Source organism: Phacochoerus africanus, chromosome 5 (genome assembly GCF_016906955.1).
Source record: "Phacochoerus africanus isolate WHEZ1 chromosome 5, ROS_Pafr_v1, whole genome shotgun sequence".
NCBI classification, from domain to species: domain Eukaryota; kingdom Metazoa; phylum Chordata; class Mammalia; order Artiodactyla; family Suidae; genus Phacochoerus; species Phacochoerus africanus.
The window spans coordinates 111,441,808-111,465,943 of record NC_062548.1 but is presented as its reverse complement, the minus strand read 5'-3'; the positions used below and the strand labels follow the sequence as shown (position 1 = coordinate 111,465,943).

Genomic DNA, 24,136 nt, shown 5'->3' with positions numbered 1-24,136 from the left:
CCAACAGTTATGAGCAACCCCAATGTGCAAACCAAAGGCACAGCCTCTGTTCTATATTGTTCAATCATGGTTGGGGGGTTGCACAGTGTGAGGAGAAAGAATAGGTTAAAATTGTATATTCACAGAAAACACAGACACATACACGATCAACATCACTAATTAGAAATAGACTTTAAATGCTGAATGTGGTGTATCTCACAAATTGGATAAATTATGTGCCAATTTTTTCTTTTTTTTTACATTAAGCAGTTTATTAAGATGCTTAAAATGAATACAGAGGAAATAAAGATCACAAAATTATACATCTTGTAATAGCGTATCACATGTATCACGTATTATGTGAGGTAAATAAATACACCAGGATGGTGTTTAACTAAAGATAAAACTAAATAAATATCCCAAACATGGCACTCATTTGTTTGCCACTTCAACCCAACACCCTTTCAAACAGATACAAAATTAGTAGTTGTAAAGTCACTTCTTGCATGGGTCTTTATAAGATTTCAGAAAACAGATCTGAAATATCAGTTTTCATTTTTGTCAGGTGTAATGTCAAGGATATTCAGAATGAGAAAAATTCAGTCATACAAGACAATTCAGATGTGTGTCTTATGGGACTGGCCTCTGTTGCAAGATTGCACAAGGTTATGTGCAAAGACTAAGTCTGTGCAGAACCCCACACTCATGCAGTGTTGGGCTTTAGCCCGATAATCTAGATACAGCATTTATTACACGGCAGGGGCAACACTAAAAGAAGAAACAAATCTATTATGGGTACACAATAACTGTTATAAGCATCGCTGGACTAGGAGGTCTGAAACACTGTAGCTGACTTCTTGCTTCAGTAGAATGTTGTGAGTTTGGAGTGGGACTAAATTAGAAGAACAGTGTTTTAATTGTGCGGTTTGTAGAACAGTTAAGTAAGTAGGTACTGCAAGCTGACCCATTTTAATTTCAAAAAGAGCTAAATAGGAACATAGTGAATCTTGAAAGAAGATCAAAACTGTTTCAATCACGGATTTGTATCTGACAAGTAAATAATGCCCTGTTGCTAAAGCTGATGTGTCTCAGGTCTTCTGTGGGGAAGGGAAGGAGTTGCTGGTGGAGGTGGGAATTTGGGTTCCTGTCACATCTTTATTATCTAGCAGGGTGAGAACCTGGGAACGCTATATTCTTAGCTTCCTTGTTTGTTTTTCCTCACATCACACTTTTTTAAGGGATCAGATTAGATCTGTAAAGGCACTCGGCAAACATTGGGTATTAATAAGCAGGTTGATGCAGCCCTGTCAGGATGTGAAAAGGTGAGAGTTTTAGATACTCTAGAGCTGCACTGTCCAGTGTGGTAGCCACATGTGAACATTTATCACTTGAAAGTTGGTTGGTCCAAGCTGAGATTTCATAAACTGTGCATGCAAAAAGAAAGTATAGCATCTAATTAATAATTTTCTATTGACACATATTACAAGGATATTTTTGATGCATTAGGTTAAATCACTTTATTTTACTTTTTTTTTTTTTGGTCTTTTTAGGGCCACACCCGCGGCATGCGGAAGTTCCCAGGCTAAGGGTCTATATCGGAGGTATAGCCGCTGGCCTACACCACTGCCACAGCAATGCCAGATCCTAGCTGTGTCTGCGACCTACACCACAGCTCATAGCAATGCTGTATCCTTAGCACACTGAGTGAAGCCTGAGATTGAACCTGTGTCCTCATGGAACTAGTCAGTTTCATTAACCACTGAGCCACAATGAGAACTCCCTATTTTATTTTTTAAAATGTGGCTATTAAAAAATTTAAAGGAGTTCCCATCCTGGCACCGCGGAATGAATCCCAGATGTGGCTCGGATCTGGTGTTGCTGTGGCTCTGGCGTAGGCTGGTGGCTACAGCTCTGATTTGACCCCGAGCCTGGGAAAATCCATATGCCGCGGATAGGACAAAAAGGACAAATTAAAAAAAAAAGGACAAATAAAAAAGGACAAAAAAAGGGACAAATAAAAAAAATTAAAGTTACATGTATTGCTTATTTTAAAAATCCGTATGTCTCAGATAGGACAAAAAGGACAAATTTTAAAAAAAGAACAAAAAAAGGGACAAATAAAAAAAATTTAAAGTTACGTGTATTGCTTTTTTAAAAATTATGAAAGGCTTGTGTTGAAAATGGTTGGCCACCAGGGTGCGCTGTGTACCTGCCAGCTCTGCCTTTTGAAGTTGTTCTGGCCAGAGAGGAAGAGGTACTTTTTCATTGGAGACCAAGCAGCTGCCTAAAATGCTGTCTTCCTCCCATCAGCAGTTGTTGGAAATTGCTGTACTCCTTTCTTGAAACTTTACAGGTAGAGCTGGGCCTACAGTTAAGGTGAATTCAAGGATGGACAAGGGAAGTTGTTCCTTAGGGCTGTGATTTGAGCACATTTAAGAGGTTGGCCTCTAAGCCACAGACTCTGTGAAACTGTGGGGGCTTCATTCAGCTCTATCTAAAGTCTTCCTAGTTTTAGCTGCTTTTATTGAATTAAACTTTTTTTTTTTTTTTGTCTTTTTAGGGCCGCATCCGTGGTATTTGGAGGCTCCCAGGATAGGGGTTGAATTGAAGCTGTAGCCGCTGGCCTACTCCACAGCCACAGCAACTCAGGATCCGAGCCACATCTGCAGCCTACACCACAGCTCATGCCAATGCTGGATCCTTAACCCAATGAGAGAGGCCAGGGATTGAACCTGCATCCTCACAGATACTAGTCAGATTCGTTTCCACTGAGCCACGACAGGAACTCCCAAATTAAACATTTTCAAACAAACTTTATTGAGGAATAATTTATGTAAAGTAAAATGCTCCCATTTTTAAGGGTCCAGTTTGATGAGTTTTAACAAATAGACCCATGTAACCACCACTGTAACCAAAATACAGAACCATTTCCATTATGTCAAAAAGTCCACCCATACTGCTTTGCAGTCAGTCGCTTTCCCTCTCGCTGATCTGCTTTCTGTCACAGGTTAGAGCTGTTTTTCCTAGAATTTCAAATAAGTGGAATCATGTAGTATGACTCTCCTGTGTCTGGTTTCTTTCACTTAGCATAATGTTTTGCGATTCATCTGTATTTTGATACCAATGGTTAGCACCTGTTTATTGCTGAGTATTATTTCATTGTATGGATAAGCCATAGTGAGTTTTTCCATTCATCTGTTGGTAGACAGTTGAGCAGTTTCTAGTGTTGAGCTGTTATGAATCAAGCTGCTTGAACCATTCATGTGTAAGTCTTTCTGTGAACGTATGTTTTTAATTCTCATGGTAAATGCCAAGGAATGAAATGGCTAGGTTGTGTGGTAAGTGTATTTTTAACTTGATGAGAAATTGCCAAACTGTTTTCCGAAATGGCTGTACCATTTTACATTCCCACCGTCAATACACGAGAGCACCACTTGCTCTACATCCTCACCATTGTTTGGTATAGTTAGTTAAAATTTTTTTAGTCACTCTAGTGAGTTCTGTGTAGTGGTATCTCTTTGCGATTTTACAATTTTTTTGATGATTAATTTTTAAAAATCAATTTTATTGAGATATAACTTAACACAGAATTTTTTTTCTTTTTTCTTTGGTCTTTTTAGGGCCTCCCTTCACGGCATAGGGAAGTTCCCAGGCTAGGGGTTGAATCAGAGCTGCAGCTGCCAGCCTAGGCCACAGCCACAGCCATAGGAATAGCAACAGCAACACAGGATCGATCCAAGCCACATCTGCAACCTACACCACAACTCATGCAACGCTGGATCCTTAACTCACTGAGCAAGGCCAGGGATCAAATCCGCATCCTCATGGATACAGTCAGGTTCATTTACTGCTGAGTCATGGCAGGAACTTCCAATACAGAAAATTTATAATTGTATGGTTTGATGAGATTTGAAAAATATATATACTCAATCATCATAGTCAAGATTCATCTTATTACCCTAGAGAGTTCCATCCTGCCCCTTTGCAGTTAGTCCCCCATCCCTCTGGCCCTAAACAATCATTGATCTGCTTTCTGTGACTACAGGTAGTTTGCCTTTTCTAGAATTTCATGTGAATGGGATCATACAGTATGTACTCTTTTGTGTCTGGCCTCTTTTGATCGGCATGATGTTTCTGAGATATGTATATGTGGTTGCATGCATCAGTACTTCCTTTTTATTGCTAATTATAATTTCATTAAATGGATATTGCATAGTTTTTCTTTTTAATGTTTTTACTTGTTGACAGACATTTGGGTTGTTTCCATTTTGGGGTTATTATTGATAAAACTTCTATGAACCTTTATATACATGTCTTTGGGGGGGACATATGTTTTTGTTTCTCATGGGTAACTACATAGAACTGGAATTGATAGCTCATATGGTAAATATGTTTATTACAAGAAACTAGCAAACTGTTTTCTTAGTTGTACCATTTTACATTTGTACCAACAATATAGGAAAGTTCTAATTGTTCCGGATCCTTGTCAACATTTAGTATTATCGGTCTTTTAAATTTTATCTATTCTAATATATGTGTACTGGTGTAAACTCTGATTTTAATTAGTATTTTCCTTTTGACTGCTGTTGTTGAGGATCTTTTTGTGTGCTCGTCTGGCCATTCTTTCGTGAAATGTTTGTACAAATCTTTTGTCCATTTTTACATTGGATTGTTTATCTTATTAAGTTATTGTTCCATATTCTGAATACAAGACTTTTTCAGATATTTGTCTTATATGTTCTCTGACTCTGTAGCTTGGCTTTTCTTCCTTCCTTCCTTCCTTCCTTCCTTCCTTCTTCTTTCTTTCTTTTCTTTCTTTCTCTTTCTTCTTTTTTGGGCCACACCTGTGACATATGGAAATTTCCAGGCTAGGGGTCGAATCGGAGCTACAGCGGCCAGCCTATACCACAGCCACAGCAAAGCCAGATCACAGCCATGTCTGCGACCTACACCACAGCTCACAGCAATGCCGGATCCTTAACCCACTGAGCAAGGCCAGGGATTGAACCTGCAACCACAAGGTTCCTAGTTGGATTCGTTTCTTCTGTGTCACAATGGGAACTCCCAGCTTTTCATTTTCTTAATAATTTTTTTCAAATAAGTTTTTAAATAAAATCCAGTTTATTAAGTTTTTCTTTGATGGTTCAGGTTTTTTGTGTCCTGGCTAAGGACTGTCTGCCTATCCCAAAGTTGCAAAGCTTTTCCTCCCAAGATTTTTTTTTTTTCCTAGAAAGTTTTTAGTATTAGCTTCTATAGAAAGGTATGTAATCAATTTTGATTTAATTTTTATGTTTGGTATAAGAGCAGAGGGTCATTTTTTTCCCAAATGGATATCTAGTTGTTCTAATATCACTTATTGAAAAAACTCCTTCATTGACTCACCTAGGCACCTTGTTGAAAATTGGTTGACCATCTAACATGGGTCTAAAATTTTGGACTCTGTTCTGTTTGTTTTGTCTGTATGTCTGTCTTCATACCAGTACCACACTGTCTTGGCTTTATAGTAGTTCTCGAAATCAAGTATTCTATCAAGTTCTCTAAGTTTTCAGGTTTTATTCCTTTTTCACATTGTTTCGCCTATTCGAGGTCCTATTGAGAAACAGAGTTGGGAGTTGATGTTTTAGGTAATAATTTAGAAGCAGAGTAGGAAGATCTGGTTTTTGAATCCTGATGCATCAGTGGGGGGCTTTTGCCTATTAAGCTCAATCAGTGATAGCTGTTATTCCTTATTATTGATGTTAGTGCATTCTTGAGCTGTAGACAGCATGGCTTCCTTTTCCTCACAGTAGATTGTCCCCAAATGTGTGTTTCACAAGAAGCAGACTATTGACTATATATAGACATTATAAAATCTTAAACAAAATGATGTTATCTCCCCCAGCAGTCTGTTGCATATAGTCCGTTGAATGAATCAAATTTAAGTTTTGTTCTAAATATTTTCTTTTGTATTGCACCAGAATCTTGAGCTCAATGATGATACTGTTCTAAATGAGATAAAGTTAGCAGATTGCGAACAGTTTCAGATGCCCGACCTGTGTGCTGAAGAGCTTGCTGTAATCCTTGGAATCTGGTAAGTTAATGACTTATTTGGCTACCTTCAACTCCTTAGTTCTCTTGTGTTGGGGAAATGTTTGTTCAAGTAGGTCTGCAGAGTTCTGGATGCACAGGAAATAGGGTAATGACTTATAAAGGTAGAGGATAGTTGGGCAACCAATTAAAGGGTTAGAGATTAGGAATCTCTGTAAGTTGGTATACTTATCCTCTTTTCTTCATAAACGAAATTTCTTTCATTTGCCTTAGCTAGGAATAGACTCTTAATGAAGTATTTAGGATAGGTGACAGTTTTGACCCTTGAGGATATCTGCATTCAAAGGAGAGAATTATTTTTAATATAGTAGAACCTTCCATGTAGTAGAAAGAGTTCTTCATCTTATTTTATTTTTCTATTTTGAAATAATTTCAAATTTGGAAAAATGTTGCCAGGGTAAGGCATTGCAAAGCGCTTCTTTGAGAATAATTTTTCAACATGATGTTCTGTCACCCCTGAATACTTTGGAGTTTGTTTTCAACAAACAAGGGAGTTTTTGTGCATAGCCATATTATAGCTATCAAAATCAGGAAATTAACATTCATATTTTACTATGAATACTTAATATACTCAAACCCCATTCAAGTTTTACGAATTCTCCCAATCTTTTATATAGCACAGGATCCAGCCTAGAACATACATGTTACATTTAGTGGCCGTATCTCATTAGTTTCTATCAATCTGAGATAGTTCTTCATTTTTCCTTAACTTTCTTGATCTTGGCACTTGAAACATAGACTCCCTCATTTTGAATTTATCTGATTAAAAAAAAATTATGATTAGATTCACATTCAACATCATTAGCAGGGTTATCAGAGAAGGGAGGTTTTGTGGTTCTTATTACATCCCAGGAGGTGGCACACAGTTTGATTTGTTCCACCACTGGTCATGCTAACTTTGATCACATGGTTAAAGTCGTGTCTTCCAGGCTTCTCCAGTGTAAAGTTACCTCTTTTTTATCTTTTTAATTAACATGGTCTTTTAGACCAATAAACATCCCATTTTTCATCTGGAGATTTAATATTGTTCAAAATAGGATATTTTACAAAGTTACAATATCGAGATTGTTTAAATTAGTAATAGGCAGTTTAAGAAAGGGAGCATTTATTTAAAAAAATGCTCGGTAGAACTGATCTTTCTGTGTTCACCTCATAGCATTTTGTGTCCTTTACACTAACAGTACATTTCCATTTATACAAAAGTTAAATTTAGTTCTACAGTCCCCTTTTGTTTGATTAAAAAGGATCACACAGAGTTCTGTTTCTAAATCCAAATCAGTTGTTCTATCACATTATTTGATTGCGGTGACAGAATTTATGCTTATTGCAAAAATGATTTGTTCAATTCATAAATGATACTTAGTATGTAAGTAATATAAATAGCAGCCGTTTACAAGCAATATGATGTGCTAGGAGTTATACCATGTACTTTCATATTATCCTCTCATTAATGTTATAACAATCCTAACATTTTTCAGATTGGAAATCAGGGTTCAAATGGCGAAATGACTCACCTAGAATTACAGTGCAGCAAGGGCTTGAGTCCAGGTTTTACTGACCTAAATTCTGAGTTTTCCTTTATGCTCTTTTTCTTTCTTTCTTTCTTTTTTTGGCTATGCCTGCGGTATGCAGGAATTCCCAGGCCAGAGATTGAACCCATGCTGCAGAGCCACAGCAGTGACAACAATAGATTCTTAATCTGCTGAGTACCAGGGAACTCCAGCATTTTCTTGGATTTTTAGTCCTCTCTCAACTGTGAAGTCTAATTCAATTCAGCTAAAGCACGACTGAGAGAATGCCTAGGAATATATTTGGTTTGATTTAGTTTTCTAATGAATTGACAGTTATGAATTTGCCAAAATAATCTTTTAAAAAATAGCATAGGTTGTTCTTTTGTGGTGCAGTGGGTTAAGGATCCAGTGTTATCACTGCAGTGGTCTAGGTCACTGCTGTGACATGGCTTTGATCCTTGGCTTGGGAACTTCCAAATGCTGTGGATGCAGCTAAACAAACAAACAAACAAAAAACCAAAAAACAAACAAACAAAAAAATCCCCAAGAAAATGCTTGTCTTTAAATACAGTTTTCCCCCCAAATATGATCTTGATAGAATCTGTATGTATGCATAGAAAGTACTGAATGGATTTCATGGGCAATTTATGTATTTATTTATTTATTTAGTCTTTTTGCAATTTCCCGCGGCATATGGAGATTCCCAGGCTAGGGGTCCAATCGGAGCTGTAGCCACCGGCCTACGCCAGAGCCACAGCAACGCGGGATCAGAGCTGCGTCTGCAACCAACACCACAGCTCACGGCAACGCCGGATCGTTAACCCACTGAGCAAGGGCAGGGACTGAACCCGCAACCTCATGGTTCCTAGTCGGATTCGTTAACCACTGCGCCACGACGGGAACTCCTCATGGGCAATTTAAATCATTGTTTAGTAGAAACTACTTGATTATATTCTGAATATTAGAGCATCTAATGCAGTTTATAAACTTCTAGGTGAGAATATCAATGAATTGATGATTTGCATGAGCTGAATTACCAGGAGGGTTGGGCAGGCAGTGGTTTTGTTGCAGCGTCTGATCTCCATGGCCATTAATCCCTGTGAAGAGGTGACTTGGACATTGTGATAGGCTAGATAGTTTGCAAAAGAGACAAGTGGTGAATTCTTTTTTTTTTTTTAAATTAAAAATTAAAAAAAGTAAGTTCCTGGGCCAGAGATTGAACCCACGCATAGCAGGGACCCGAGCCACAGTAGTGACAATTGCCAGATCCTTTACCTCTAGACTCCCAGAGAACTCCTAGGGTGAATTCTTATAGATGGACTGACTAAACTTCATGCTCCTTTTTTTCCACTCTTGCTCTTCACTCGCCTCCTGATTGAATTTGATTTTACCTGCAGACCATGTGCTGGCCCTTGTCCCATGTCTCATACATCAGTGTACCTGATTGCTTTTATGTGAGGTAACTGTGGGAGGAATTCCTTCAAATACAGCAAGCCTTCAATAATTCAGACAGCTGGTGTGGGAAGGGTAATTCCCTTTGAATTAACAGTCTGATTTTCAGATGTGCTGAGTAATATCTTCTAAGCCTAAATCAATAAATTATAGTGGCCTGATTCACTTACTATATCATAATTATTTGTAATGAGCCTGTAGCATTTCACTTTATCTGTATACTTTAAGCAATGTCATTAGGATTGGAATTTTATATGTGAGAGGGGAATGTTGATCCATTTGGATGGGTTTCCTGTCTTGGAATGACTTTTATGTTTTTGTTCACTTATCAGAGTCTAGTCTTAGAACTGAAAGAACCTTAGAGATTAATTGGATCATCTTGCCAACTGATACATAATTCCTTTGTGTAGTCAAACTGGAAATGTTTATATATGTCTGTGTGTGCATTTTGTGTGTGTGTTTTTAATTGAGGTAAAATTGAGACATAACATTTTATTAATTTCAGGTGTATGACATAAAATGATTTCATAATTCTTTCCTTCCATTCATTAATTTTTTTTATGAGCAATTAAAAATGTGTTCCTTTAACAGTTATTATATAAACATTTTATGCTCATTGTAAGATCCTTTGTTAATATTGAAAATTATGAAGAAGTGGTGCTGTTTTGTGAGCTGGTATTTTCTTTTCATTCATTTTTTGTTTGTTTGTCTTTTGTCTTTTTAGGGCCACACCCATGGCATATGGAGGTTCCCAGGCTAGGGGTCGAATCGGAGTTGTAGCTGCAGCCTACATCACAGCCACAGCAAGGCGAGATCTGAGCTGAGTCTGCGATCTATACCACCCCTCACGGCAATGCTGGATCCTTAACCCACAGAGCAAGGCCTGGATCAAACCCACGTCCTCATGGACACTAGTTGGGTTTGTTAGCCACTGAGCCGCAATGAGAACTCCTTTCTTTTCATTCTCTTTTCTCTTTTTTTTGGCTATACCTACAGTATATGGAAGTTCCTGGGCCAGGGATTGATTCTGAGCTGCAGCTGCAGCCTGCACCACAGCTGTGGCAATATCAGATCCTTAACCCACTGAACCACAGTGGGAACTCCTCATTCTTAATACAAGTAATATTTCCATATGAAATAACTCACATAATATATAAATACAGGTCATATAATATAATAGTAAGATGAACCTACTACCCAATATAAGAACTAGAAGATTGCAAATGCCCTTAGCTCAGTCTATGTTCTTCTTTCTCATCTCATCCTCCTGCCTCTCTTTAAAAGGAAGGAGTCACAGTCCTAAATTTTGTCTTTGCCATTTTCTTACCTTTTCAAAAAATATATTTACTCACATATCTTTTATACCTCTAAGTCAGTTGCTTTATTTTGTTTATTTTTGAGCTTTATAAAAGCAATCTTACTATATAGTCTTCTGTGATTTGCTTTTTTCTCTCCCTGTGTGTTTCTGTGACCCATCCGTGTTGTTATATATAGCTGCAATTTATTTTGCAGTACGGCATTCCATTGGGTGAATATTTTATAGTTTATTAGTTTCCTTTGTAGACATTTGGACTGTTGGCAGATTTTCTGTATTGCACACAATATTACATGGATTTTTTTTTTTTTTTTTTTTTGCTTTTTAGGGCCACACCTGTGGCATATGGAAGTTCCCAGGCTAGGGGTTGAATTGGAGCTGCAGCTCTCAGCCTACATCACAGCCACAGCAATGTGGGATCTGAACCACATCTGCGACCCACACTGTAGCTCATGGCAATGCCAGATCCTTAACCCACTCTTTGAGGCCAGGGATTGAACTCACATCCTCATGGATATCAGTCCGGTTTGTAATCTGCTGAGCCACAATGGGAACTCCTTTTTTTAAAAAAAATTTTTGTGTATCATTCCTGGTACACCTGTTTAAGAATTTTTCTAGGCTTGGAGTTCCCGTCGTGGCACAGTGGTTAACGAATCCGACTAGGAACCATGAGGTTGCGGGTTCGGTCCCTGCCCTTGCTCAGTGGGTTAAGGATCCGGTGTTGCCGTGAGCTGTGGTGTAGGTCGCAGACGTGGCTCGGATCCCGCGTTGCTGTGGCTCCGGCGTAGGCCAGTGGCTACAGCTCCTATTCGACCCCTAGCCTGGGAACCTCCATATGCTGCAGGAGCGGCCCAAAGAAATAGCAAAAAGACGAAAAAAAAAAAAAAAGAATTTTTCTAGGCTCTATACCTAGGCTGGAAATACTGAGATAGGTATGTGAATGGTCACTTTACAAGGTCGTTCTAAATTGTTTTTCAAAATTATTCAATCAAATTACACTTGAATCAGCATGGGATTTAAGAATTCCCATTGTTCTGCCTCTTTGACAACAATCTCTTAATTTTTGCCTGTCTCATGGTTATGGTAAATTTTTTTTTGGCGTAAGTTTAATAAGTAGGAGTTGGTGCCATATTGATTCTTAACCTTTTCTTTGTGGAGTGGCACAGATTGGATTTTTTTTTTTTTTTCGCTTTTTAGGGCAGCATATGGAAGTTCCCAGGCTAGGGGTCAAATCAGAGCTGCAGCTGCTAGCCTACAACACAGCCACAGCAACCCCAGAGTGAGCCATGTGTGTGACCTATACTATATCTCATGGCAACGCTGGATCCTTAACCCACTGATTGGGGCCAGGGCTTAAACCCCCTTCCTCATGGATACTAGTCACTGCTGAGCAACAATAGGAACTCCTATTTTTTCTTATACAAGAAATTATGTTGGCGTTTAATACACCAACCACATTTTATTTGTCAGTATTTTATTACTTTTTGTGCTTATCTTTGGCACACTCATCTCTACATTTATATATAATACAATAATATTGAAATATGTGCTTTCAAATATAAATAGCTTACTTGCCTTTTAAAAATTATATTTCATTCATTACGACATGATTCTGGAATTAATTTGCCTTTTTTTTTTTTTTAATTTAAAGCACAAATTTCCAAAAGAATAACCCAGTACATAAGTTAACTGAAGAGGAGCTGCTGGCATTTACATCAGTGAGTAATGTCTTTTTCCGTTCTGTTTCATTTTTTTCTTCCTTGTAAATTATTTTGCCTCTGGTGTAGTCTTGCCTCAGATTGCTTATGTTGAAACACTGCCACCTAAGGAAATTAAGGGGAAAAAAAAACCTCATCGTTTTAGTTTCCAAGCTACATATCTTAGTGCCGATTTAGACATAAGCATTTTTCTTTATGCTTGCCTGGATTTGAGGCCTGTGTCCAAATTTTTCTTGTTCATTGTTTGATCCCAGGGCCTAGTCCAGTATCTTGCACAGAGTAGGTGCTTAATAAATACTTGTCGAATGAGTAAATGAAGTGACAGAACAAGAGTTTGAATCTTTACTCCGAAGCTGGTATAGTGTACAACTCTAAATGTGGGGTGATGCTGCATAGACGTGATGAGCAAGAGGGCTTCAGAGAGCAATGACCACAACCAGGAGAGCATGGGTTACGGAGGCCGAGGCAGGAGGCAGTGTCAGGCGCGTGGGGTGCTTGTCAGTGTTCTGCAGTGCAGCAGTCAGGAGGAATGGCTGGGGCTTTGATGGTTCTGTGTGTGTTGCTTATCTCTAGGACAGTTTCGGAGGAATAGCCGGGCAGTCACCTCAGTACAGAGAATTAAGGAGGCAATGGGGTGTAAGAAAATAAAGTTGATAGATGAAGACCACAGTTGGAGAAGAATGGCAGTGAAAGGATAGATAGAGTAAGATAGAGTGATAGATGTTGAGGATTCAAGATCAAAGAAGGCTTTTCAAGAAGAGAAGAGTTACAGAGTGAGAGGGTCAGTGAGTATCTTTCTAGCTTTAGGGATATAAAGGAGATATGTATGTCTTTAATGAACACAAGTTTCTTAAGATACATCAGTTTTTCAAAGGCATTTTTATTATCATAGGAGTTAAGTTAGAATTCTGGTGTTTTCTTCCTTTGTTATTTTTCAGATAAGGCAAAAATAAAGTACTTTCATCTGGTAGAGAGAAAAGCTAGCTTCCTTTGTACTGTAGTATAATTTTTACCCGTTGCCATTTTCTACATACAGTTTTGGAACTGGTTAGATTTAATCTTTTGATTCCTCTGAGTGCCTGTTTTATTTTTCCGCTTTGGTATTCTTAGAAATCTGCTCTTATTCATAATAGCATATGTGTGTTTAGGTAAACATTTTTTAGAAGGGACACATAAAAAAATTGTTATACACCTCCCATTTATTTATTCAGCTAATGTTGATTGAACACTTAATACATATCAGGCATTGTGCTGATTATGGAGATACAACAGTAAACAGTCTTTTCTCTCTTGGAGTTTCCAGCGGTTTACATTCTTGTCAGGGAAGTACACAGTCGACAAAGAAAGAAATAGAGATTTAATAGAAGCGCTCATGTAAATATGAAACAGCATAAGGGAATAAGAATGGGTTGGGGATGGCTGTAGGCAAGATGGTGGGGGAAGATCTCAGTGGGAAGGTGTTGTTGAACTTGGTCTTCCTGATGTGAGGCCCGGGGAAGGACACGAAGGTCTGGAATGATGGGGAGCTCGAGTCAGGGAGGGAGGCCAGAGCCGATGGGGACAGTCATTTAGGTGCTGTCATCTAGTGTCTAGATGATAAATGATGACTGGGGTGCTTGGGTTTCTTCTGAGGACGAGGTAAACAGGATGCAGTGAGTGAGAGGAAGCATACCGGCTGGCCTCTCATGGGGACCATGAGGGTAACATCATCTTGGGACTGGCTTCCTCCTCTGATTGTTGTGGTATATGTAGTATCCACAGTTACCCTGAAATAACATGAGAATATTCTTTTTACATTTGAACAGTTAATTTTTGTTTTTTAGTGTTTATGGGTGGGGTGTATCTCTTCTTTTTTCTTTTCTGATTCTTTTTCTTTCCTTTTTTAAATATTTCTCTTCCCGGCCTTATTCCTCTGTACAGTGAGGTGCTTCTGAAGAAGTTAACTCTGGTCATCTCTGATGGTAGCTAACTAGGTAACTCATCCTCCACTCGGAGAGAAGGTTTTAAACCCGGGTTTCATACTTTCCTTTCGGGGCTTTAGAATACATACTTTCTCTGCTCTCCTCTAGCTTATTTCCAAATGAGAACCAATGTGAGGACTGATCTCTTTTTGGAGGAAAGATGTTCAGTGACAGTGCTTCACAGTGTCAGGCCTAACTCTTCTAAGAGATGAGTTTGTTAATGCCAAGTAAATCTTTAATTGGTAAGAAGTATTGCAGGGAACTTGTATGTGAGGAGGGCTTGAGGCATCCCATGCATACTTTGGGCTGTGCACCACCACCCATTCCCTTTTTTATCCAAAGGAAACATACGCAATACACCAGAAAACCCAAATCAGTCCTCGTCATCTATTCCTTTTCTCATTCAGTCCTTTCTCTTATCCCTTTGTGCATGATTCTGAAGGGGATAATAAGGTGAATTTGCAGTGGTTTCTCGTTTCAGTGGAGAATGTCACTGAAATTTATATCCTGTACATAAATATCCCTTATTTTCATCTTATATAACTCCAGAGGAGTGTGTGAGGCAAGAGGGACCATTTTTAGGTGCTACCTGGCTTCTGAACTCTCTCTCTCTCTTTTGTCTCCTTAGGGCCGCACCCTCGGCATATGGAGGTTTCCGGGCCAGGGGCCAATTGGACCTACAGCTGCCGGCCTCTACCACAGCCATAGCAGCACCATATCTGAGTTCATCTGTGACCCACACCACAGCTCACGGCAACACCAGACCCTCAAGCATCTGAGCAAGGCCAGGAATCGAACCTGGGCCCCCTGGACACTAGTTGGGCTTGGCAACCGCTGAGCCGTGAAGGGAACTCCCTGAACTCTCTTTTAATAAGGATCATGTCTGGTTTATTGTAATTATATATATGTCTCATCTTCCCCATGAAACATAAACTTCTGTTTTCGGGACTGGTCTGGGTTTTTCTCTGGGTCTTCTTCAAGGCCTGCTGCAGCGCTGCAGTGTTTTCCTCAGAGCTGCTGCTCAGGAAAAGTATGCAGAACACGGGAATGAATGAGGCTCCCTAGAACCAGGGACAGGATTTGTTTCTGTCCTGCAGCATGGTGCTGTATTGCTCCACCGAGTCCCATAACATAGGTAGTGCTACTACCCAGCTAGTGCCTAGTGTGTGCTAATAACCACTTGTTTCATCTTCCTCTTCTGTAAAATGAGGGAAGGAGTGATGTGTCCCACCTTTGGCACTAAAAACTTGTTTTGAGGGTCACGTGACAGAATGTGTATGAAAATACTTCAGAGTAGGTAGCCTTCAATGATGAGTCAGGTTATCTGGTGGCTGGTTAGTAGGAGAACATTACTGCTTTCAAGGAATAGGAATTCCAAAGTGGATAAGGGCTGTTTGGTATTAGGTGTAGATGTGGAGAGGAAGGGAGTAGAGAGGAAAGCGCGTCCTCCTCCTTCCTGAGCATCCGAGTCCCTGCTCTGGCTGCAGCAAGGTGTCTGGGGTCTGGAGCTGTCAGTACGGAGACTCTGAGGCGTCTTCCTCTGTTGCTAGAAGAGCGAGTCCCGTTGACCTCTGCACACTCCTACCAGGATATTGTGAGCACTTGGAGGGATAGGAACCATAGTTAGTGGATATCTGATAAATAATGAATTAACAGATGAGTGGCACATTGGTCCTGAATTTTGTTCAGTTTTAATGAGCTGTCCTAAAGTTGACTATAATAATGATGAAATCTCTTTTTTGGAAAAATTTTGCCAGTGTTTTCAGTGTTTGCCATATGTTGAAATATATGTGAGATAATGTTGGAAAAATGTTTTAATTCAACAACGTCAGAAGATTGTCCCAAAAGGAATCCTTTTTTTTTTAAACATTGTCATTATGTAATGCTATTCTTGAGATAGTCTAAACTCACATTTAAGGAAAACTGAATGAGTCATAGTAAAAGTAACCCATATTGTTTTAGAGAGCCATTTATGTTGTATTGGCTTGATAATTTAAAATTAGCTGTGTTATCTACGTTATTTCCTTTCAGATGAGCCAAGTCAGTGACATTCAGTAATGCTTTTCATTTCCTTTCATTGTTAAAAATGGGAACAATTTAGTTAATTCATACAGGTGTTTCAGTTTTCATTGGCAAAAGTTTTGCTTAAGTGTGAATTGATACTGGCAGCCTGCCTTCTGACTGTCTGCCTGGAGCCCCAAAGTCTCTGTTAATGAAAAAAGGGAAAGGACCATTGGAAGTTACACATTATATTGTATATGTTTTCTGTTTTTGCTGTTAATTTTAAAGCTGTTTAATAAATACTTACCTATGAACTTAAAATAGTTTGCAAACCACTTTTACAGATAAAAATGATACTTTTCTTCCATGGCATACTTGTTTTTTAATATTAATTGTTAAAGATAGGCAATATAACTTGGCGAGATCACCATGATACATCTGATAGACATGAGGGCACGTCTGTATTAAGCCGGATAACCCAGGGTTTTGAGTTCCTTTCTGTTTTGAATACTTGTCTCCCCACATGTTACTCATGCATTTCAATTTCACAGGCATTTTCTTTCTCTCTCTCTCTTTTTTTTTTTCTGTCTATTGTCTTTTTAGCTCTGCACCCAAGGCATATGGAGGTTCCCAGGCTAGGTGTCCAATTAGAGCTACAGCTGCCAGCCTACGCCACAGCCACAGCAACGCCAGATCCAAGCTGCGTCTGTGACCTACACCACAGCTCATGGCAATGCCACATCCTTAACCCACTGAGCGGGGCCAGGGACTGAACCCACATCCTCATGGATGCTAGTTGGGTTCATTAACTCTGGAAACTCCTCACATGCATTCTTATCGTGAACCTTGTAGCTATCCCCGGGTCATTCCTTAGTAACTTTTTAAAGAAGCAGAAAATGGGTATGTTTTCAGTTTGTGGGTTAACTCTTGTTAAGCAGAGGCTTAATAAATATTTTTGACTGGAGTTGAACTGGGTTACTTGCACAGATCTAATTTCAAGAAAAAATGGAGAAAGAATGAGTAATAGGATTGGGGGTCTTTCATGGCCCTTTTGCTACCATCACTTACTGTGTACTGTGGTAACTGCTAGACTGCTTACTTCACAGCTGACGGTGGCTTAAGGTTAATGCTTATTTGTGATTTTATTTCTGGCCATGTTGGAGTAACTGGTACTAGATTTGAACTCTCATTGTAAACAACAACAAAACTGGGGCAAAATGTATGAAATAGCAGTGTCTAAAAAGGATAAGTCAAGGCCAAACAGTGTTTATCTCAGGACTGCAAAATTGGTTTAACATTAAACAATCCATGCAATTCTTCTTCTTAATACAGTAAGGGAGAAAAGCTGAATGATTATCTCATATTTACTTATGCACTTGAAAAAGTTCAACACCTTTTCATTATAAAAATTTAGTAAACTGTGAATAGAAGGGAATAGCACCCGATAAAGCATATGAAAAATCTCCAGTTAAAATCATTGATGAAAAGCAATTTTTCCCCCTAAGATCAGGAAAATGGCACTTCTGTTCTCTATTGGCCTAGAAATCTCAGCTAGTGCAATAAGACATGAAGAATATACACAGGGCATGCAGACTGGAAAGGAAGATATCATTATGCATAGACAACACAATTATATACATTACGAAACCCTAAAGAATAGACATGAAAGCTGCTAGTACTAATAAGCAAGGTCTGAGAATACAAGGGCAACATAAAAAAAGCCAGTTGTGTTTATATGGACTAGCAATGAATAATTGGGAAAGTAATTTTAAAACTATTTACAGTAGCATAAAACCATCAAATGTTTAGTGATACATTTAGCTTAAGTGTAAGACTTGTGTACTAAAAATGACAAATACTGCTGTGAAAAATTGAAGGAGATCTAGATAAGTGGAGAAATATATACCATATTCTTGGATGGGAAGGCTTAATATTGTTGAATTGACAATTCTTCCAAAATTGGGCTATAATTTAAATCCAATAAAAATAATACATCCAATAGCAATCAGAATCCAGGAGGACCCTCTCCTCCTTTTTTTCTTTGCAGAAATTGACAAGGTAATTCTGAAATTTACTTGGGGGTATTTCTGCTTCTGTGATGGCAAAGTAAGCTCTTTGGAACCATCCTTCTATAGAGAAAAGTTACAAACTATGGACAAAATACAAAAAAAAAAACCCTACCTGATGACACTGGGATATGTGAATGACTATTAAGAGCATGAAAGATGGTTAATATCACTAGTCATTGGGAAAATGCAAATTAAAACAACAATGTATCATAACACATCACTTAAAAGATATCTTACTACTGTACAGGGTGTAGTATTTGGAATTCTCATACATTGTAAATGTAACATAACATAAAATGGCACAACCACCTTGGAATACAGTTTGGCATTTTCTCATACAGTTACTCATCAGTTCCATAGGTATTTATCTTGTGAAATGGAAGTGGATGGCTCCACAAAGACTTACACACAAGTGTTCATAGATGTTTAATCCGTGATAGTTTAAAACTGGAAACAACGCAAGTGTCCATCAACAGCTGAATGACAAATTGCAGTTGTATCCATCTAAAGAAATAATACTCAGTAAAAAAAAAAAAAAAATGAGGTACTGATACATGCAGCAGTGCAGGGGAATCTGAAAAATATGATTTTGAGTTAAAGAAGCAAGATTATATGATTCCACTTCATTAGAATTCTAGAATAGGCAAAACTTAATGACGGAAAATATATCAGAGACTGGTTGCAAAGAGGTGCAGGAGAACAAGGGAATTTTTGTGGCTGTTAGAAATTTCATATAATCTTGATGTTTGTGGTGGTTACATAGGTGTATACATTTGTCAGAACAGTGTACTAACTATGGGTTTATTTTACTGTATCTGTTATATGCTTCAATAAAGTCACTAAGAATTACCTAAAAGGGAAAATGCATATGCATTTTTTAGAGCTCTGAAATTTAAGATTGATTAGTTTGTCAAAGTGGATTTCAGTTTCAGTGTAGATTAGTCCTTATCATCAGTTTCTGTAACGCAACAGAAAAGCACTACCTAAAGTGTTCAGTGGAAAGAATGTGAAGAGCAGGTTCCCAGTGGGAAATCCCTCAGTGTTCATATTCAGTATGAAGCTTACTTCCTTTTAAAGGCAAAATTAAGCTTGTTTCCCCCAAATATTTGTGGAAACTTGTGTTCAAAAGAAACCCCATAGTTGAATGGATGGGTAACTGTATAGAGCTCCAGTTGGGGGTGCTTTAGACCCTTAGCGTCCAACGGTTTGTCAATATTAAAATGTTTATTCAGTTGAAATCTTTCCCCCTCATGATTGAGAGTCAACAGAAGCAACAAAACAGAAAGATAACTAGGATGAATGTAACCCTTAGGAGTGCATAGGGCAGGAAACGTGTATAATAAAGTGAGGTATTACTATATGATTTCAGGTAACTTCTTATATTAGTGGATGTAAAAGTAGTTAATGGGTAGAATTTAATTATTTTAAATCTGTAAATGCCATCTTTAGTTGAATCTGTTTGGGGCCTGTAGATCAAACTATGATTGTGTGGCAAAATGTTAACACTTGGGGGAAGGGTATATGGGAATTCTTTGTATTATTCTTGAAACATTTCTGAAGGAGAAAATAAATTTGAAAATAAAAAGTTAAAAGAACTCTGGGAGTTCCCTTTGTGGCTCAACGGTAACGAACCTGACTAGTATCCATGAGGTTGCAGGTTTGATTCCTGGCCTTGCTCAGTGGATTAAGGATCCAGTGTTGCCATGAGCTTGTGGTGTAGGTCACAGATGCAGCTCAGATCTGGCTTGGCTTTGGCTGTGGTGTAGGCCAGCAGGTGCAGCTCATCTGACCCCTAGCCTGGGAACTTCCATATGCTGCAGGTGCAGCCCTTAAAAATTACAACAAACAAACAAACAAACCCCAAAAACCAAAAAGGAGTTCCTGTTGTGGCGTAGTGGTTAATGAATCTGACTAGGAACCATGAGGTTTTGGGTTCGATCCCTGGCCTTGATCAGTGGGTTAAGGATCCAGAGTTGCCGTGAGCTATGGTGTAGGTCACAGATGCTGCTCGGATCCCGCATTGCTGTGGCTCTGGCGTAGGCTGTTGGCTGCAGCTCTGATTAGACCCCTAGCCTGGGAACCTCCATATGCCACAGGAGCAGCCCTAGAAGAGGCAAAAAAAAAAAAAAGAAATAACTCTGGCACAAAATGAGCAAAGCCCATCATTGCCTCGTGGCTAGATAACCATTCTTTTTTTGGGTCGAAGGTATAAGCAGGCTCTCTGGAACCTGCTCAGGCTACCTTAAATCTCTGTCTATCTCCCTGTGTTATTTACTGGGTTTCAGCCTTGTCTTGCTCCATATCGTCTTTAGTAGCAAAGGAAATAGGAGTTGTAAAATGAAAAAGGAAGAATGGGGACTCATGGACAAGAGAGCAGAGGTTTACACAGTGTTAAGAAACTACTAGTCTCACAAGAAGGAGAGGAGCTGTCTAAAGAGTCTTCAAATCTGATTTAAATATGCATATTTTTGTACATGCATAGACTCAGAGCACACATGCAGGGAGCTGAGGCCTCGGCAGGCAGCCATGAAGGATGGAGTGAGACCTGAAGTAATTCCACTTTCAGAACTTTCTGCTGAGCTAAGACCCTCAAGCAAGTCTGAAGTGATCATGAATTCATGGTGCTACATGGCTGTGGTAGCAGAAACCAAGCTCTCTAGAGGAAACATCTCCAAACCCAAGTTAAAATTGAGCAGTGAGCTCACAGCTTAAGATGAGCAAAGAGAAGAGAAGGCAAGCCACTGTGGTTGAGAGTCGACAGACAGCAGATTAAAGGACAAATTGCAGTTTTCTCTTTCGTAATGTAGAATGGCTATATGTGAAATGGTTAAAGAAATAAAGGGTGTAATCACAAAGATAGCTGAACAACTTGTTAGTTACTAGCTATTTATGAGTTAGGAGGGTAAATGTAACTTCTAGAAATAACTTGACATTAAAAAGCAGAAGTTAAAAAATGTAATCTGTGCTTATCCACATCAGGCTGATGTCAAAAAACAGGAAGTTGTATATATAGCAGGTGTTGTAGAAATTCTAGTCTTAGAAGTGCGCCTAAGAGGAGTTCCCACTGTGGCACAACAGGATCAATGAGGTCTCTGTAGCGCCAGAGTACAGGTGCCATCCCTGGCCTGGCGCAGTGAGTTAAAGGATTCGGCATTGCCACAGTATAGGTTGCAGTTGTGGCTCAGATCTGATCCCTGGCCTTGGAAACCCCATATGCTGCAGACCGGCTACAAAAGAAAAAGAAAAAAAAAAAAAGAAGTATACTAAGAAACTTGCATCTGCCTCAGTGGACATGTAAAAAGATGTTTAGTAATAGCAGTGTTTGTCATGGCAAACAGACTGTAAACAACCTAAAGGATAAGTAAATTGTGATATTATATCACAGGTATGCAATATTTTACAGCAGTGAAGTGAAAATAAACGAATATAGCTGTAAGTAACAACGTGGATGAGTTTTATGAATGTAATACGTTAAAGAACCAGCCCCGCTCATGTGTTTATATTACACTTTGTAACTTACATTTTAGTCACTTTTAATCTTTCATGTATATCAAATACTAAAAAATAAAATCTCAAAACTGTTTTGAGCTATAGCAAGATCATTTAAATGTTATTTAGAAGCTTTTTTTTTTTTTTTTTGGTTCTTATTGCCATTTCTTGGGCCACTGCCATGGCATATGGAGATTCCCAGGCTAGGGGTCCAGTTGGAGCTGTAGCCTCTGGCCTACACCAGAGCCATAGCAACGCAGGATCTGAGTCGAGTCTGCATCCTACACCACAGCTCACTGCAAAGCCGGATCCTTAACCCACTGAGCAACGCCAGGGATTGAACCTGCAACCTCATGGTTCCTAGTCAGATTCGTTAACCACTGCACCACAACGGGAACTCCTAGAAGCTGTTTTAAGGAATAAACAGTATTGTTATCATTTGGCACATTTTACTTTTTCTTTCTTTCTTTTTTTTAAGGGCCATACCTGCAGCATAGGGGTTGAATCAGAGTTATAACCACTGGCCTGGACCACAGCTCACGGCAATGCCAGATCCTTAACCCACTGGGCAAGGTCAGGGATCGAACATGTGTCCTCATGAATGCTAGTTAGATTCATTTCTGCTGAGCCATGACGGGAACTCTTACATTTTATTTTTAAATTAAATCTTGTTGTCATTTATCAGGCTGGTGAAAAGCAGAATTGGTGATGACAGAGAGCATTAATATAAGGTAAAGGAAAAACTTTAAGAAAAGCTCTTTAGTGGGGCTTATAGTCCCCAGACAGAGGAAATATATGGGACTTATAGGTAAGATGGCAATACATTTTCTATTGAGGAGTCTTATTCAAACCCATGGCTTTGTGCTTCTGCTTTTGGCCATCATTGAAGCTATAGGTCTTTGGCTATTTGACATTATGAATTAAAACGGTGTAAAAGGATGAAAAACTCACCTCAAGAATGATTTGCATATTTTAAATAGGTCTGCTTTTCGGAGTTCCCTTTGTGGCACAGTGGTTAACGAATCCAACTAGGAACCATGAAGTTGCAGGTTCGATCCCTGGCCTTGCTCAGTGGGTTAAGGCTCCTGCTTTGCCGTGAGCTGTGGTGTAGGTCGCAGACGCGGCTTGGATCCCGAGTTGCTGTGGCTCTGGTGTAGGCCGGTGGCTACAGCTCCGATTGGACCCCTAGCCTGGGAACCTTCACATGCCGTGGGAGCGGCCCTAGAAAAGGCAAGAAGACAATAAATAAATAAATAAATAAATAGGTCTGCTTCTCATGACCGTGTGAAAGGTGTATCAGGTAGTGCTGATGAACTGGCATCTCCAGAATGCGGATCTTTCTTTCTTTTATCTGTTTAGGGCCCCACTCACAGCATATGGAGGCTCCCAGGCTAGGGGTTGAATCAGAGCTGTAGCTGGTGGCCTACACCACAGCTCATGGCAACCCTGGACCCTTAACCCACTACTTGAGGCCAGGGATCAGACCTGCGACCTCATGGATGCTAGTTAGATTCATTTCTGCTGAGCCAGGACAGGAACTCCATCTTTCTTTTTTGAGGCAACCAAATGACCATCGTCTTGATCTCTTTGGTGTCTGCTTTCTATGTGAAAATTTGCAGAGCAAAGAGCTTTGAGAGCATTATAATAACAGGAGGTCCAGAATCTCAGAATTGCCACACATGCTTCTAGATATTGTGGAAGAAATAAAGCTATAAAACCTAAGACTTGCCTTCATGGAATTTTTAATTTAGCCAAGATCAGATAAACTTATGAAAATGTAATTAGCAATGCCAAGCAATTTAAACTACAAATTGATAGCACAGATAAATAAATCCCCTAACTGCTTAGAAAAGAAGAAAATATTTAGAACAGAGCCATCAGAGAAGGCTTTGTTCACTAAGGGAGGATTAGTGGGGCCTTGCAAGACAGATGGGACCTAGATGGAGTGATAAGAGGAGAGGCAAGAAGAGGGCCACTGTGAACTGCACTGGGTTCCTTGAGCTGTGTTGGAAGGGTTGTTTAGGGCAGTAGTAAGACTTGGTGAAAAATAGCTTTGAGACAGATTTGAAATGGTCTACAGAGAGCAGGGACAGGGGATTTGGACTGCTGTTCTGGGAATAATTTATAGACTACTTTGGAATTTAAACTTATTGTCATTTGGTACTGATTTTAACAATAAATGCTCTTAAATAGCTCATTAAGAAGGGGGAATAGTTCTACTTTTTATAGTATTTCTTTGTTCCTTTCTTTTATAGGGTCAGCCTGACCTGGGTGGGCATCCTTTGATTTGGCTTTAGTGTACCCAGTTACGCATCTGCAGGAGAGCTCTGAGTTGCTTTGATTTATGTGTGGAAAAAGCAACTATCTGAAACCTCCTTAATGTTTAAAGGAACAGACAGGCTGTCTGTCATATAAAGGGTCCCAGTGACCCCTGAAAGAAGAGTATTTGAAATGTACAGTGATAAGGATGAAAGAAAATTTGTTTTTAATAGAATCAACCCTCCATATCCTCTTTGATGGTGTTCGAGAATTTTCTTTCCTACTTTTTCTGGGA

General features: G+C 39.1%; 1 protein-coding gene across 1 annotated transcript in view; it reads left to right on the top strand.

Moving 5' to 3' along the window:
- Positions 1 to 24,136, top strand: part of TTC27 (tetratricopeptide repeat domain 27) — a 176,991-nt gene that overhangs the window by 33,759 nt on the left and 119,096 nt on the right. Inside the window, exons 8-9 of the mRNA XM_047782314.1 lie at positions 5,937 to 6,049; positions 11,996 to 12,062. Of these exons, the coding sequence (XP_047638270.1) occupies positions 5,937 to 6,049; positions 11,996 to 12,062 (180 nt within the window). The remainder of the gene's footprint in view (positions 1 to 5,936; positions 6,050 to 11,995; positions 12,063 to 24,136) is intronic.